Genomic DNA, 14,566 nt, shown 5'->3' on the forward strand with positions numbered 1-14,566 from the left:
CCCATCTCTATGACGCAGCGCAACGGATAGACAAGCTCAGGGTTTTTGCTTTTAATTTCTTTCTTTTTGCGGACTGTGCGGTGTGTGTGTGTATTACAGCTTGTACAAATATGAAACGGCTGACAGTAATACGTATAAAATAAAAAAAATATATATATATAATAATAAAAGCATGTCGCGTGTTAATGACGCAATACTTTTGACATTGGCATGGAGCGGAACAGACTATAGGTAACGATTAGCAACATATTTGTTTTAAACTTATACCTTGACGCCTCTTTATGTAGCTGTTATTATATTTATATTATTTGGTGCAAAGACTATAAACCAAGAAGGGTTCGGCTCTGTTAAACGCACCAGTCTCGCTTCCATGTGATTGTTAGCTAATGCCTTTAGCTTTCTAGCTGCTAACTATACATTGTTTCTCTGTTCAGCGGACTCAGGATTTGGTGTAGTTATGGCTTTTCGCTGGCTTTCAAGATCTCTTTCTGGGCTTCTCGTGGAAACGGCGTCCATAAATCGTCAGAGGAATTTCAGGTAAAACTAGTCTTCCAAATCTTAGATTTTGTCGTTCGTTGTTTAACAATTTAAAAGAGCCCCCGAAAAAAACCCATACATTTTATTGTTTAAAATGCGTGTGTGCCATGTTTGACACTACAGTGCTGTTTTTATATTCAAACTGTGTTTACTGTAAATCTGAGTTTAAGACGTGGATGTGTCTACAAGCCTTAATTTTAATACCCATTTTGAGGCATTGGGCGTCCAGTCCCGTGTGGTGTGGAAGCACGAATGAGCTTTTGATAGTAAATTCCTGTAGTCATCAGTATTTAAGCTGTAGTGCTGAGTTATTTCCAGACATGCGAAAATGAAAAAAGGATGTGGGTCTTTTTAATTGAAGGGAAAATCCTTCCATGCACGAGTATTTTTTTCCTTTTCTTAAGTCACATGCATGCAGTTAGTTTTCTTGAGATATGTCACATCTGGTATCATAGGAGGGCCTACTTAAAAAAGAGAAGTTCTTTCACTTCCAGCAGTGGAGTGTCCCTCAGCGTCAATGTCCGGATAATTGAATTTTCTGATTCAATTATCCGGTGCAGTTTGTGCCCTTAGGTGACCCCCCACGAGCCAGCCCTGAATCCTTTCTTTATTCAGTCTTTACGGAGCAGCATAAGAAGCAGCTTGTTCAAGTTATATCACGATATTTAGCTTTATATTTACAAAAATTGATTACTTGCATGTCTGCTGACTGAGGGATCTAAATGATTATCATAGTCAATGAGTAATGTCCCACCAGGATTCCTGAAGTTGGAGATGACAAATTTACTGTTTTTCTTGTCAGTGTATCTGCTGTTGCCGCAGCCATTCAGAAAATGACAAGAGTACGTGTAGTGGACAACAGCTCTCTTGGAAATACGCCATATCACCGTCCACCAAGAGTGATCCACGTCTACACCAAGAACGGCGTAGGAAAAGTTGGTGACAGAGTGTTACTTGCCATTAAAGGACAGAAGAAGAAAGCATTCATCGTCGGACACAAAATGCCTGGAGAACGCATGACTCCACGCTTTGATTCTAACAATGTTGTCCTGATTGAGGACAATGGGAACCCCACAGGAACAAGGATTAAAGTCCCTATACCCACACATCTACGTAAATTAGAGGGAGATTACTCTAAAGTATTGGCAATTGCTAATTCGTTTGTCTAATTGCATCATATATGAACATTTTGTGCTCAAGTTGTCTTCAATAAACTTTGAAAGTACATACTGTTGCAATGTGGTATTTACTCAATATGGCAACAGAGTCAAATCTTTCCCAACATGTCTGTCGTTTTACTGAGGTGTCTCCATGCTTACAATAAATACAGGCTTTAAATTTAATGCACAGAAGCTTCTAGTCCAGTTTGAGTAGCCAAAGAGACTGAGTCAGGCTTATGTTGTGGAATCATAGAAAAATATCATGAACTTTTGAGAGAAATATTTAATGAAGGCACAAAATACATTCATAACACAAAACACATGAGTGGCACATTTTAGTAGCTGTACTGTGTGTGTGTGTGTGTGTGTGGATAAGGCAATCAGTATCACGTAATTCCAGTAAATGTCATTTAAGTGAATTGATAAACTAGTGTTAATGTGAGGCAACTTCTCAAGCAGCTTCCTTCAACCACAATTCAAGTGCAACGTAATAAACTAAGAGGTCAGTGGCTTCACTTCATCTAAAGAACATTAATGTATTGAACTTTTTAAACTTGAGTACCTATAAAATGTTTCAAGTTTGTCACTGACATCAGATTGGATCTCTACTGACACCTACAGGTGTAAGAATGAAACTACCGACTTGACACCACAGTGATAACTTCTGGTTTTCTAAAATAAGTTTAAAAAAAAAATTAAACATGAATGCAGGATGATTGAGAAATTATAACACTTTTTAAAGTACCACAGAAACAGATTTTCAGACAGCTTTCAAAGAGTGAAATTTTCAGGTGATGAGCACACTAACAGCAAAACTAAAGTGTTAATGTAAAAAGCGACTCGCGTGAAACATTGCAGCTAGTGATTTCTGTCATGCACGTGGCCATGCTGTTTTTATAAAGATGACAGATTTCTCTCACACAGTGACTGCTACATGCTGTAGCTTTGCATAGTTCCTCAAATATGTCCAGGATACACTATGTTGGCTTGGTTAGACTTTGGTTTTCTGTTATGCAGCTATTTTGCAACTTTTATTTAAGCTGAGATGGGATTTGTACCCTGAAGGTTTCTAGGGCTAAAGGGTCTTCATAGCTCCAGCTTCGTGGCAGTCTGCAGGCACTGTGCCTTTATTCAATACCCTCCACCTTAACAGATGGTCCTCTTCAACCACACATGGTCAGGTAAAGCCACTAGCAAGGTGACAAATAAAGTTAGACAAACAGAAAAGTATGACAAAAGAGTACAGAGAATTTTTTTTTTTTTTTTTTAAAACAACCGTGCTCACCTCTGTCAGGTTCATCACTGCCTGTCCTGATTCCTCCTTGACAAACTGCCGGAAAGACCCTGTGAATTCAAAGTTTTCATTATTTGTTAATTAAATACGGTGCCACAATACTGCTTTGCTTTCTAATAGTGTGTCTGTCAACATTACTTACTAAACATGGCTTCAAGCTTGACCAAACAGCAGATGAAGTTGTCAAAGTCAATCATCTCATTCTCTGCATACCGAGCAACCAAAATCTGGTGCAGTTGGTTATTCAGCTTAAAACCTACACAGAGACACAACAGGAGTTTTCAAAAGGGTCCAAACTCTCACGGGTTATGACTTCTATACATATAGACCTTTTTAAACAAACAAACAAAAAAAAAAAATCAGGTATGCCTTGGTACTGCCAAGCTGGACACTCTTTTGCCTTCAGAGCTGCCTTAATTCTTTGTGGCATAGATTCAGTATGGCCCATACTGACATAATAGCATCACACAGTTGCTGCAGATTTGTCGGCTGCACATCCATGCTGGGAATCTCAAATTCCTTCACATCCCAAAGGTGCTTGACTGGACAGAGATCTGCTGACTGTGGAGGAACTCAAATGTTCAAGAAACCAGTTTGAGATGATTTGAGCTTTGTGACATTGCATATTATCCTGCTGGAAGCAGCCAGAAGGTGGGTACACTGTGGCCATAAAGGAATAGACATGGTCAGCAGCAACATTCAGGTAGGCTGTGGCATTTAAATGATACTAAGAGGCCCAAAGTGTCAACAAGGTATTTTCACTCAGAGAACTGCTACTCACTTGATACTGGCTGTGTGGGAAAATCCCAGCAGATCAGCAGTTTCTAAAATACAACCGTGCCACATTCAGTCACTTAAATCACCTTTCTTCCCCATTCTGATGCTCAGTTTGAACTACAACAGGTTGTCTTGACCACATCAAGATGCCTAAATCATTGAATTGCTGACTTCTGACTGATGGATCAGAAACTGTAATTTCCCCATTGCGGGACTAATAATATTTATTTTTTTGCATTTTTGGCCACAGTGGCTTTTATTGACAGTGGAGAGAGACAGGAAATGGGGAAAGATACAGTGGAAGACACGCGGGCAAATTGGCAACGGGCCCGCACCGCAGCACGGCATGTGTACGTGGTCACCGGTGTCACCACTAAGCCACCCAGGCGCCCTTGTGGGACTAATAAAGGTATTCATTCATTCATTCATGAGCAGTTGAACAGGTGTACCTAATAAAGTGACTGATGAGTGTACATGTGTCAGCAGGATGCTTAAGAGTTATACCTGCCGCTTCCACAGCAAGTCGCATCTCATATGAGCTCATGGCTCCTGACTTGTCGAGGTCGAATTGTCTGAAAATGACCTACGAGACAGAGACAGTAACATAAATAGAAATAGAGAGAAATTAAGCATAGAGTTCCTATTTTAATCACTCTTACCAGCCACTTTCGGATCTTGTTCCAGAGGATCTGAAACTCCACCAGTCCTAAACGGGCGCTACCATCTTTCTGTGAAACATTTTGTCAGGGGAAATACAACACAGTCACTCATACGTTAAAGGCACGATTTATTTTCCAAAACAATCAGTACTGCAAGATCTTTATTCTATTCAAGTCTGATAAGTGCAGAGGATACATCCATCAGGTTGACCATGGTCCTACAGGACTCCATACTGAAGCCATCAGTCTTCAGATCTTGGTCTGAAATGGTAAAAAGACACTTTAATCTATGTGGCTAAAAAAAGCACAGAGAGACAAGCTTGCAATGCAGTAAAGGAAATGGACACTGCAGTGGAATCTGATATAATAATGGGAGATGTATTAGTAACATGTGAACTGCACTCAAACTAAAGAGAAAACTCACGCCGGGCGATAACTCTGTTCAGAATGGTCCTCAGCTCGCGAATAGAAATCTCCATGTCCTGCAAAAGAACAGAAGACAACAAAACGTTCAATTTAGAGCAACTTTATTGGCTTTGTTTCCCTCTAATACATCTCCAATCTTACAAGCAGTACACTGCAAACACAACTATTAGCACTACAAATGTTACTTTATAAAAACATCATATAAAATACGTACTGAGTATGTGAACAGATGCTAATGAGTAAGATAGACCTTTTCAGAACCTACCTCTCCTGCTAGTTGGGCAAACATGGACTTAAAAGAGTCATCAATGTCATCTTCAGTTATTTCTTCCTGTAGGAAAGCAAAGTGTGAAACACACTGAGTGTAAAATTAAAAAACCTTTAACATTTCTTGCAATTCATGTCACTACTTAAAATTTCCAGAGTGACTTATACGTACATCTTCTCCTAAATCGGCAGAGACTTCATCATCCAGCTCTCTGTGACAGACAAAAATATATTAATACAACGCTTCATTTTCCACATATTATAATCAGTGAAACCAATATAGACTGATGTTAAAATAACATGCAAGAGGACACATACTCAGTCTCTGACTGTTTCTCAGTGAACACCCTGAGGACAAAGTCGGCCTCTTTACCAGGCTCGAAGGTGGATGGAACGATCAGGTACTCTCCAGGGGGCAGACGGAGGCGTGTGCTCACCTCCCGCAGGTTGATGAAGGTCTCCGAGCGAGCGCACGATGAATGGCGCAAAAAGAAATTTTTCTTCAAATGGACATTTTGGCAGCCTCTGTACTAAGGGCAGCAGCAAACGAACCATGGGTCAAAGTACATTTGCAGGTTTTTAGGTCCATTTCAGTACAGCCATACATGCTTTACATTACACTAACAGTATCTGCCATGATTGTTATCAAAATTGTCTGGTTAAATAAAAAAGTGGTAGAAAGTGATGCTCTGCTTACCTCCTCTGGAACCTGCAAACAATGATAAGAGAAAGAGTTAAGAAATGAACTTTGGCAACCTCTTAAACTTAAAAACAAGACAAAGGGATGATGCAGATTTTCCATCTCTGTTTGCACCTCATACAGAGCGAAGCCAATGGTGTGCATGTCTTGACCGTGGCGTCGATATCTGCGACGGTCCTTCTGCATGAGGGCTACTAAAAAACTGCACGCCACCTCATCGTCCTCTGGGTCGTCGTCCTCCTCCAGCAATGTGATCTTATACTGAGGGTTGATCCAAAACGTGTCTACACAGACGAGGCATTTGTGTTACCCTGTTTCATAGTCTAATAGTAAATTAGAGTAGAAACTTATACTGATGTCAGTGTGTATACTTGAACATGAAAGCCATCTTTGTTGCGTATACACGGTTAGGACTCACTGGGATGGTTCCTGCAGCCCCCAGCGGTGCTGCCTCGCCTCCACGTGCCGTAGAACTTCATGGTGTTCCAGTGGCTCAGACCGTCATCACTCAGGGCGTCTGGAGTCAAGTTGCATATCTCTAGTCGAGAAAACTGCCTCGTGAAATCACTGAAGGACATCCTGGAAGATATAGGTGTACTACACTATAAAACAGCTGGTTTTACAGTGTACTTTTTTCTTTAGTTTGATGACAAACTTGCCTGCACTCTCATATCTGTGTGTTAATTATAAACCTAAAATTAGATCAGAAAAAATGATTAACAGCACATTATGTCGCACACCTGTGCAAACAAACCAGTTTGCATTTTTTTTAATGGACAAGACTCCAGCAGCAAGGCACTGCTTTCTGAGCCATTTTTGTATGGAATAAACACACATTTACAACTTTATAAAATGGATTTAACCTGTTAACTGGCCGCACCCAGTCTACTTTCAGTGATTCCCTCCCACACCCAAAATAAATAAATGGTATATCTAAAAAAAAAGTTACAGTAAATGTAAACACTACATGTACACATAGACTAAAAAAACACAATCCTCCCAACAGTCCTTCTCTGATACACAACTTACATTTGGAAGCACTACATATGTCCTGTGGACAGGACTTGACGGTGCGTGGCCAGTCAAAAGGTTAAAGATTTTGTAACTGTGGACACAGTCAGACTGTTTACTCTTAAACTTTCAGTGTTCAAGCTGAGCTCTAATTACAGCCTTGTTATAGGTTAACATTAGGATAAAGACACAATATTCTCATCTCAGTCAAGGCAGGAGATATTTTTCTTTAAATCTTCTCGTACCAAAACTCTCCATCTTCCATCTTCAGATGCAAATCTTCTCGTTCAGAGGGGTCGATCTCATCCCATTCAGAAGAACTACAAATTACAAGAAAAGAAGGCAAGAAGAATTAGTGAAGATGGTACAGTTGCTGATTTTTTTTTTGCATATTTGTCACACTAACATGTTTCAGGTCATCAAAAACATTTTAATTTTAGACAAAGAGATCCTGAGTGAATAAAAAAGGCAGTTTTTGAACGATGATTTCATTTATTAATGAAAAAAAAGCTATTCAAATTACATTTTACATATTACATTTCACTGTGCATTTACTGTATATAACTGTGCATGTGACAAATAAACCTTATCTATCTTATTATTATAACATCCTCACTTGTCACTCCATGCACCAGTCCACTCCACCTGGCCCCAAGGGTTACGTATTCGAATTAGGCGTTCGATGTTGCCATGGAAATCCACCTACATAAAAACAGAATGACAAAAAAATAAATAAATAAAACCACAACTATTATGCTCAGGGTGACCAATCCAACAGGAACTGACCTCCTTCAGACCAGTGACCGAATAGGCGTGGCCCTTCACAAGTTTCTTGAACGTAACAGCCTCCATATCAAAGGCACTGGTGATCTGTATTTATATAAAAAAAAAAAAATGTGATTACTGCATCTCAGCATGAATCTTTTAGCATGGGAAGGAAGAGGAGCGCTTTTAATATAATGCATGCAGCACTTACATCGATAGAGCAGCCCAACAGGGAGCCTCTCTCCAGGGCTTTGCCAATTATCCTGTAGAGATCTCTAGGAGCTCGACGGAGCTCGTACATCTCAGACACACCACCTGTGAAGTCCTCAAACCCTTCAGTGGTGCTCCCTCCAGACAGAGCCTCATAGGAACCATTCAGTCTGACAGCACATCAAGAACACACTTCACATTGATTGCCCTAAACAACAGCTCTTCAGAATATGATCTGCTGCTAAATACTAAGTAATGTATCAGGCAGACACCTACTTAGCATAAGCTTTCTCCAGGAGTGCACTCCAGAATTCATTGCCCTCAGCTGAATGGACAAACATGAGCTCTCCATCCTTCACAGGCAATCTGTCATCAATCACAACGTCTACCCATTCGCCAAACTGCCAGAACTGCAACACAGAGCAATAATCAACAAGTCCATCCAAATTAAATGCTTGCAAAGAGAGTTTGTAGAAGATGATTTTAAAGTACCTGAAAGTGGAAGATTCCTGCATACTCATCTTGGAAGGACTGACCATGTGGGACAACCCGATGAAGAAGCCTCTCATTCAGTGTGAGAGAACCAATGGCTGCTAAGAGCCAGCAGTCACCTGAAAGTGGAAAAAAAAAAGCTTAGGATTCTCCATCTGTGCCTGCCTAGTCGTTTCCACTGTAAATTTAGCATTAAGGACTCACCCAATGCTCCCTGACAGATGTCTGTTCTGGTTGCACCACCAACAATGAACTGAGGGTCTTCTGTCAGTTCCTGTGGATAAAAATATAAAGTTAGGGGACAGGCAAATATTCTCAGAATTATTCTAAAAATTCAAAAGTGTCTGAACATTTTTTAAAATTCACAATATAAAAAAACAGTGGCGCGGTGGTTAGCACTGCTGCCTCACAGTTAAAATACCATCTGGGAGGCCTGGGTTTGATTCCACCTTGGCCCAGGGCCCTCCCTCTCTCTCTGTGTGTGGAGTTTGCATGTTCTCCCCGTGTCTGCGTGGGTTTTCTCTGGATACTCCGGTTTCCTCCCACAGTCCAAAGACATGCACTTACTGGGGTTAGGTTAATTGGAAACTCTAAATTGCCCATAATTGTGAATGTGAGCGTGGATGGTGTCTCTCTGTGTTTGCCCTGCAACAGGCTGGTGACCTGTCCAGGGTGTACCCTGCCTCTCGCCCTATGTCAACTGGGATAGGCTCCAGTTGTGTGTGTTTTAAGGCCCTGCAATGCTCAGAGAAACTGAAGAAAACCCAAGAGCTACATCGCAGTTTCCACATGCCTGAGTTAGCAAGTTGAATGTTAAAGTTCATGGCAGAACAATTAGAAAAAGACTGAATCAGTATGGCTTGTTTGGGTTGCCAGGATAAAGCCTCTTCTCTCTAAAGAGAACATGGCAGCATAGTTTCAGTTTGCACAGTTACATCAGAACAAACCACCAGACTTCTGCAACAGTGTCTTTTGGACAGATGAGACCAAAGTATAGACATTTGGCCATTATGCACAAAACCAAACAGCACATGAGCACAGCTTGATGAGGTCATCAAGCTGTCAAGCACAGTGGTGGAGGGATAATGACTTGGGCTTGTTTTGCAGTCACTGAGTCGGCCATAAACTCCTCTGTAAATCAAAGTATTCTACAGTGAAATTAGAGGCCATCTGTCTGACAGCTAAAGCTTGGCCAAAACTGAGTCGAGCAACAGGACAATGATCCCAAGCACAGCAGCAAATTTACAAAAGAATGATCCAGTCAAAGAGTCCAGAGCTCAACCCAATTGAAATGCTGTGGCAGGACCTCAAGAGAGCCGTGTGAACCTCCGTGAACTGAATCAATGCTGTAAAGAAGAGTGGGTCAAAAGTCCTCCACAAAGATGTGAGTGAGACTAATAAAGCAATAAAGAAAACAATTGCTTCAAACGATTGCTGCTAAAGGTGATTCTACAAGCCACTGAATCATGGGGAGTATTTAGAATTTCATATACCACTTCTCCATATTGGCTTCATTTTTACTGAATAAACAATGACAAAGTGTAATATGTCACCTGTTGCTGTTAGGCAGTATTTACCTGATTTTAAGACGTGGTAAGGACTAGATAATTATTTATTATGTCTTGATATGAAAAAAACCCAAGGACTGAAAGAGGGTGTGCTTTCTTTTTACTATAATTGTACTTTGATACATATCATTTAAGCCATTGCTTTTCTGGTATGTGTGATGTATGTGCCAATTTCCTGCACTGCAAACAAATGTCCCAGCAAGGGAGTGGTCAGAGAATGCATTACATCCCAACAGCTGCCATAGTCAGACAAGTCCCTGTCCCTACTTGTGCTATTCTGTCTGGGTTTGCAGACATGAAATAAGAAACTGTCACCAATATGTTTGTGGGTATGTCCAGTCATGTCCAGCAACAGTCAAAACAACACACATGTTGTGAAATATCACATGAGATGGGTCATAAACAAAGATCTTTTTTTCTAGCTTAATATCTAGCTGTACAAATGTCTGCACAATAAATGTTAAGACTAATTTTAATTACAGTGCCTACGTTTCCTCTCGGTTATCTCACCGTGGGCCTCATCCACTCCACATCTCTTGTTTTAGCAGAATAGGGGGCAAGTTCCTTAAAGCCCAGGGATGGAGGCTCAGCAGGGAAATAGGGGTCTTCAAACAGGCAGCCTGACTCCAGACATTCTTGCTTCAGTGCCTCATAATCCTGGCTGGCAAAGAGCACAGCTTGGTCCTTGGAGCCCATGCCCTCCGCCCGGAGCCTGTTGGCATATATGCTTGCAGATATCCCTCCAACTGGATACATGCTGGTGCAAGATAAAAATACAGTGTTGGTGGTTGGGTATGCACGGTTACATCTATTAATAGCAGCAAGCTAATCAGCAACACACTCTCTTCCAAAAGTTCCAACACAGCAATCAAGAGTTAAAAAAACAAAACAAAACAAAACCTGCATTCAAATAACCGGCAACCCTGCGTCTGACAAAACTGAAATGCTGCATTATGCTGTTAGCCTGCATGTAGCATAAAGCCAGGGCGGAGGACACTGAGGTCAGGTGTTTTCTGCTCTTCATAGGTAAAGTAAAACCCTTTAAAAATATAAAAAAGGCATTTCAGTTTTCAATTTGTTGTTTACATTTGATATGTTCAAATCAAATCAAACAAAAACATCTTGCAAAACTTCATAATAATTCATAATAAAACACTGAATATTTCACCAATTAAAGTGATTAATAATTCATTTTCTGTGAGTAGTAAGAAGCACTATGCTCAGACTCCTGACCTCAGTATTTCCCAATTCCAGGCTCCAATCTCACAGAAGGCAGATCCTGCAACTTTTCCCAGCAGGACTCTTAATAACTAAGTTGCTTCATTTTCAGCTTAGTTTGAACTTAGTTTTGTATAATCCTCAAACCACAACGATAAGTGATGGCATAAATAAATAATTTGTCATGCAGAAAGTTTAAAAAAGGAAAAGCAAGAGCGGGTAATTGTGAGATGAGATTCATCACCCTAAACACAGCAAACACAAGACTAACAGATGAAGAAATGCTATACCTTGTCTGTACAGGCAAGCTGAGAGGAAGAATCAGATAAAAACAGAGACAAAAGTCATTCATGGCTGATAATTGTTATTTACTTATTTTTTTTGTCAGATGCACAATAAGTGGAGAACGCAGTGCTTAAAAATCCGGAGGGGGTCCTCTTTTCTATGCCAAAGTCAGTTTTGCAAGGAAATCAGCAGTTAAAAAGAAGAAGAAAATACCTGTCAGGCTTACATTTGGTACCTCATGAATTAGTGCTGACAAGATCCTTTGTCTCTCTACTTGCCTCAAAAGGAATCCCAATGAGCTGAGTTAGATAAACAGCCCCTGCACTGAACGCTGGAAGGGCAAACTTGGCTGGAGCTACAGTGGTGAGAGGCCAGGACATCCATGAGAGAAATGGCTCAGTTGGAGAATGTGATGGTGTGCAAAACAGGCTTTTTGCTACTAACAATCTGCAGGCAGGGACATTGTTTACAGGGTCAACCCCCCCCCCCCCCCACACACACACACACACACACACACACACACACCCCCGCTATGGGGGTCCACATCCCTGTCGAGCCTCCAGGAATGCATCTCTGCTCTTTCAAACAGAGAATGGCAGTCTAAGGCTGCTGACCACAAGGGTTTTTTGTTTTGTTTTGTTTTTTAAATTTCCTCCCAATCAAGTTATCAATAAAATCTCGGCATCAACAACAGCGGATCTGTCAAAATACTGCACAGGAGCAGCATTAGCGTCTGAAAACGCATTTGTTGCCTGCTTTCAATTCATTTGTCATTCCATAGGCCAATTTAAAGTGACAGTATGCGAGCACAGGCTCAGTTTAGAGCACCTATTCACAAGTGTGCCGCAGGCCTGTCTTTATGCGCACCCGGCCTGCTGCCCACTTTAATGCTTTTTAAAGCATATTCACACTCATTTCGCTCTGGATGAAACAGCTGAATTTAAATCTGTGATCCCGAAAACGACAGTTGTATTTGTCTTGACTATTAGAACAGTTACAGCGTATAAATCAAATCAAATAAACCGCACTGTGGCCTGCGCGTCACCGGGCACCGTTAACCTCAAATTCTCCACATGACAAACAAATGAAATGCACAAAGCGATCACTCACCGCTGCTTTCACGGCAATTTATAGCGCCTTCAAAATGAATCGGATAGAGTAACAACTGTGTAAATCTGGGGGTAGAGCTTCACTTGGACGTCAGGTCCAGCCCCTCTGCACTGTCTGCACCCCGGACTGCACCGCCTCTCTACAGAAGGAGAGGCGGTGCAGTCCACTCACACCCACCACACACTGCCGCTAGAGGCGCTGAAGATGACAGGTACAAATAAACCAAACAGTTTAATTGGTCAAAATTAAACTATGAGGATGTTTATCATAGTTACAAATGAGTGCAGCGTTATTTTTATTATTCTGTTCTTGTCATATTTAGGCCTAAATAGAAATGTTCTTCATTATTTTGCCTGACCATTTTCTGAGGAATGTTTTTGTCTTTTTTATTATTATTGTTTTTTGTTTGTTTGTTTGTTTACTTGTTTGTTTTGTCTAGCAATTTAATTCTGTCCTATGACTAGTTGGAGCATAAAAAATGAATCTAACTGAAGGGCTGATCCAGAGTTGTGTCTACACATAACAGACAACTTAGCAAAACTTTTTAAATTATATCTTTAGACACTTTGTCAGTCTGTTGCAAAAGCACAAATTTTGATCCAATTTCTTTAGTTGAATCTATGGAAAATGTCAAAGATAACACAGTTTGACAGGCAGGAAATAAGATTTTTGCATCAACCGAGTGTTTACCCAAGAGCTATTAGCCAAAAACGTGACACATTGGCACTGTGTGCCAACTGGAAAAGTGGAGGACAAAAGAAGAAGCAGTAGGATTAAAAAAAAAAAAAAGAAAAACTGTCTACAGCAGATGAACAGTATCTGAAAGTCAGGTCCTTAAGAAATGGGAAAATTGCCAGCAAAGACCTGACCTTTGCATCTGGCCCTACTGTTCACTAAAGCCTCATCAGAAATGGTCTCAGTGGAAGTGCGGCTGTCAAGAAGGGAAACAATAAGAAAAGGCTAAGGTACACAAGAACTGAAAATCAGTGATAATGGAGTGATGAATCATTTATGTACTTGTATGGAGAAGGTCAGGAGAGAAATACCACGGTTCACTTGGCACCTTCAGCCATCTGTGAAATACAGCGGAGGCTCTGTGGTGGTTTGGGGTTGCATTTCAGCAGAAAATTATGACAAATTATGAACACAGACAAACACCACGAGACTTTGATCCACCATGCAATACCACCTGGAAAGTGTGTGGTTGGGAGTCACTTTATTTTTCAGGATGACAATGATACAAAAAAATGCCAGGGCAGTGAAGGCATTACAAATCAACTGCACTTGAGTCAGAGCTCTGAGAGTCCCCTTAGCTGGTGTGATGGTTGTTTTTTAAAGCACATGCTAACAGTATATGAACCTGGTCCCTGCAGGACTTCAGACTGCCTGACATGTAACAAAAACCAACCAAAATATTAAATACCCATAATAACTGAACTATACTCTTTAAGTACAGGCTAAAGGCATTTAATGAACACAGACTGACTAAAATAGAAACAATTTATCCTAATAAGTGAACAAGAGAAGTTCACATAAATGATTCTGTCTTCAGTTCTCATGTTTGTGTTTAGGACTGAAAAGGATACTTCACTTCTGGCAGTTAATATCATCATTATGAGCTCACATGTAATTATCAGCTGGGTGAAATTCTGCACTGATCTATGTCAAACATTTTGATAACTCCTGATTAATAACACCTGAGAAATAATGTGTTATAAATGAATGCAAAGATTAAGGTCCTCTGCCAGCACAGATAGCTGATGAAGCACGAGTACAGCTGGTGTAAATATTTCATCCTTTGTTGGGTGCAGGTGTGTTTGAGGTGGGAAGTAATGCAGTACAAATACTTCTTACTCTAGTAGAATTTTCAGGTATCTGTTCTGTACTTGAGTATTTATTTTTCTGACTACTTTATTTTACTCTCTACAGTTTTATACAAATATCTGTACTTTCTACTCCTTACATAAAACAGACTCATTACTTTAGGTTTAACACATCTGAAGGAAGTTGTTATTTCCCAGCACTGCACCTGAACTGATTTGAACCTAAATGGAGGAACAATAACACACAAAAGCCTTACTTATTGG

The 14,566-nt window shown here is 40.5% G+C and overlaps 2 protein-coding genes across 2 annotated transcripts; one reads left to right on the forward strand and one right to left on the reverse strand.

Moving 5' to 3' along the window:
* The first annotated feature begins 64 nt into the window (after positions 1-64).
* mrpl14 (mitochondrial ribosomal protein L14) lies at positions 65-1,753 on the forward strand. The gene is made up of 3 exons (XM_030748533.1): positions 65-231; positions 435-537; positions 1,340-1,753. The coding sequence occupies exons 2-3, from the start codon at positions 458-460 to the stop codon at positions 1,704-1,706; spliced, it is 447 nt and encodes a 148-aa protein (XP_030604393.1). The 5' UTR covers positions 65-231; positions 435-457; the 3' UTR covers positions 1,707-1,753.
* A 209-nt stretch (positions 1,754-1,962) lies between these two features.
* On the reverse strand, positions 1,963-11,721 carry capn1a (calpain 1, (mu/I) large subunit a). The gene is made up of 22 exons (XM_030748074.1): positions 11,596-11,721; positions 10,377-10,623; positions 8,503-8,572; positions 8,299-8,417; positions 8,083-8,216; positions 7,808-7,976; positions 7,618-7,701; positions 7,448-7,533; positions 7,077-7,151; positions 6,239-6,399; positions 5,935-6,104; positions 5,818-5,829; positions 5,439-5,650; positions 5,293-5,332; positions 5,119-5,184; positions 4,852-4,909; positions 4,624-4,688; positions 4,428-4,496; positions 4,273-4,351; positions 3,134-3,247; positions 2,983-3,041; positions 1,963-2,887 (listed from the first exon to the last, which is right to left on the reverse strand). The coding sequence occupies exons 1-22, from the start codon at positions 11,607-11,609 to the stop codon at positions 2,861-2,863; spliced, it is 2,130 nt and encodes a 709-aa protein (XP_030603934.1). The 5' UTR covers positions 11,610-11,721; the 3' UTR covers positions 1,963-2,860.
* Between the last annotated feature and the right edge of the window lie 2,845 nt (positions 11,722-14,566).

This window comes from Archocentrus centrarchus, chromosome 15 (genome assembly GCF_007364275.1).
Source record: "Archocentrus centrarchus isolate MPI-CPG fArcCen1 chromosome 15, fArcCen1, whole genome shotgun sequence".
NCBI classification, from domain to species: Eukaryota; Metazoa; Chordata; class Actinopteri; order Cichliformes; family Cichlidae; genus Archocentrus; species Archocentrus centrarchus.

Bases quoted from the DNA above. Each gene is read 5' to 3' on its own strand.
- capn1a (XM_030748074.1), bottom strand. The intron at 7,702-7,807 runs GTAAGTGCTGCA...ATATAAATACAG, and splicing joins TGTTGGGCTGCTCTATCGAT to ATCACCAGTGCCTTTGATAT. The intron at 4,910-5,118 runs GTAGGTTCTGAA...GTTCTTTTGCAG, and splicing joins TTGCCCAACTAGCAGGAGAG to GACATGGAGATTTCTATTCG.
- mrpl14 (XM_030748533.1), top strand. From the start codon at position 458: ATGGCTTTTCGCTGGCTTTCAAGATCTCTTTCTGGGCTTCTCGTGGAA. The intron at 538-1,339 runs GTAAAACTAGTC...TTTTCTTGTCAG, and splicing joins AATCGTCAGAGGAATTTCAG to TGTATCTGCTGTTGCCGCAG.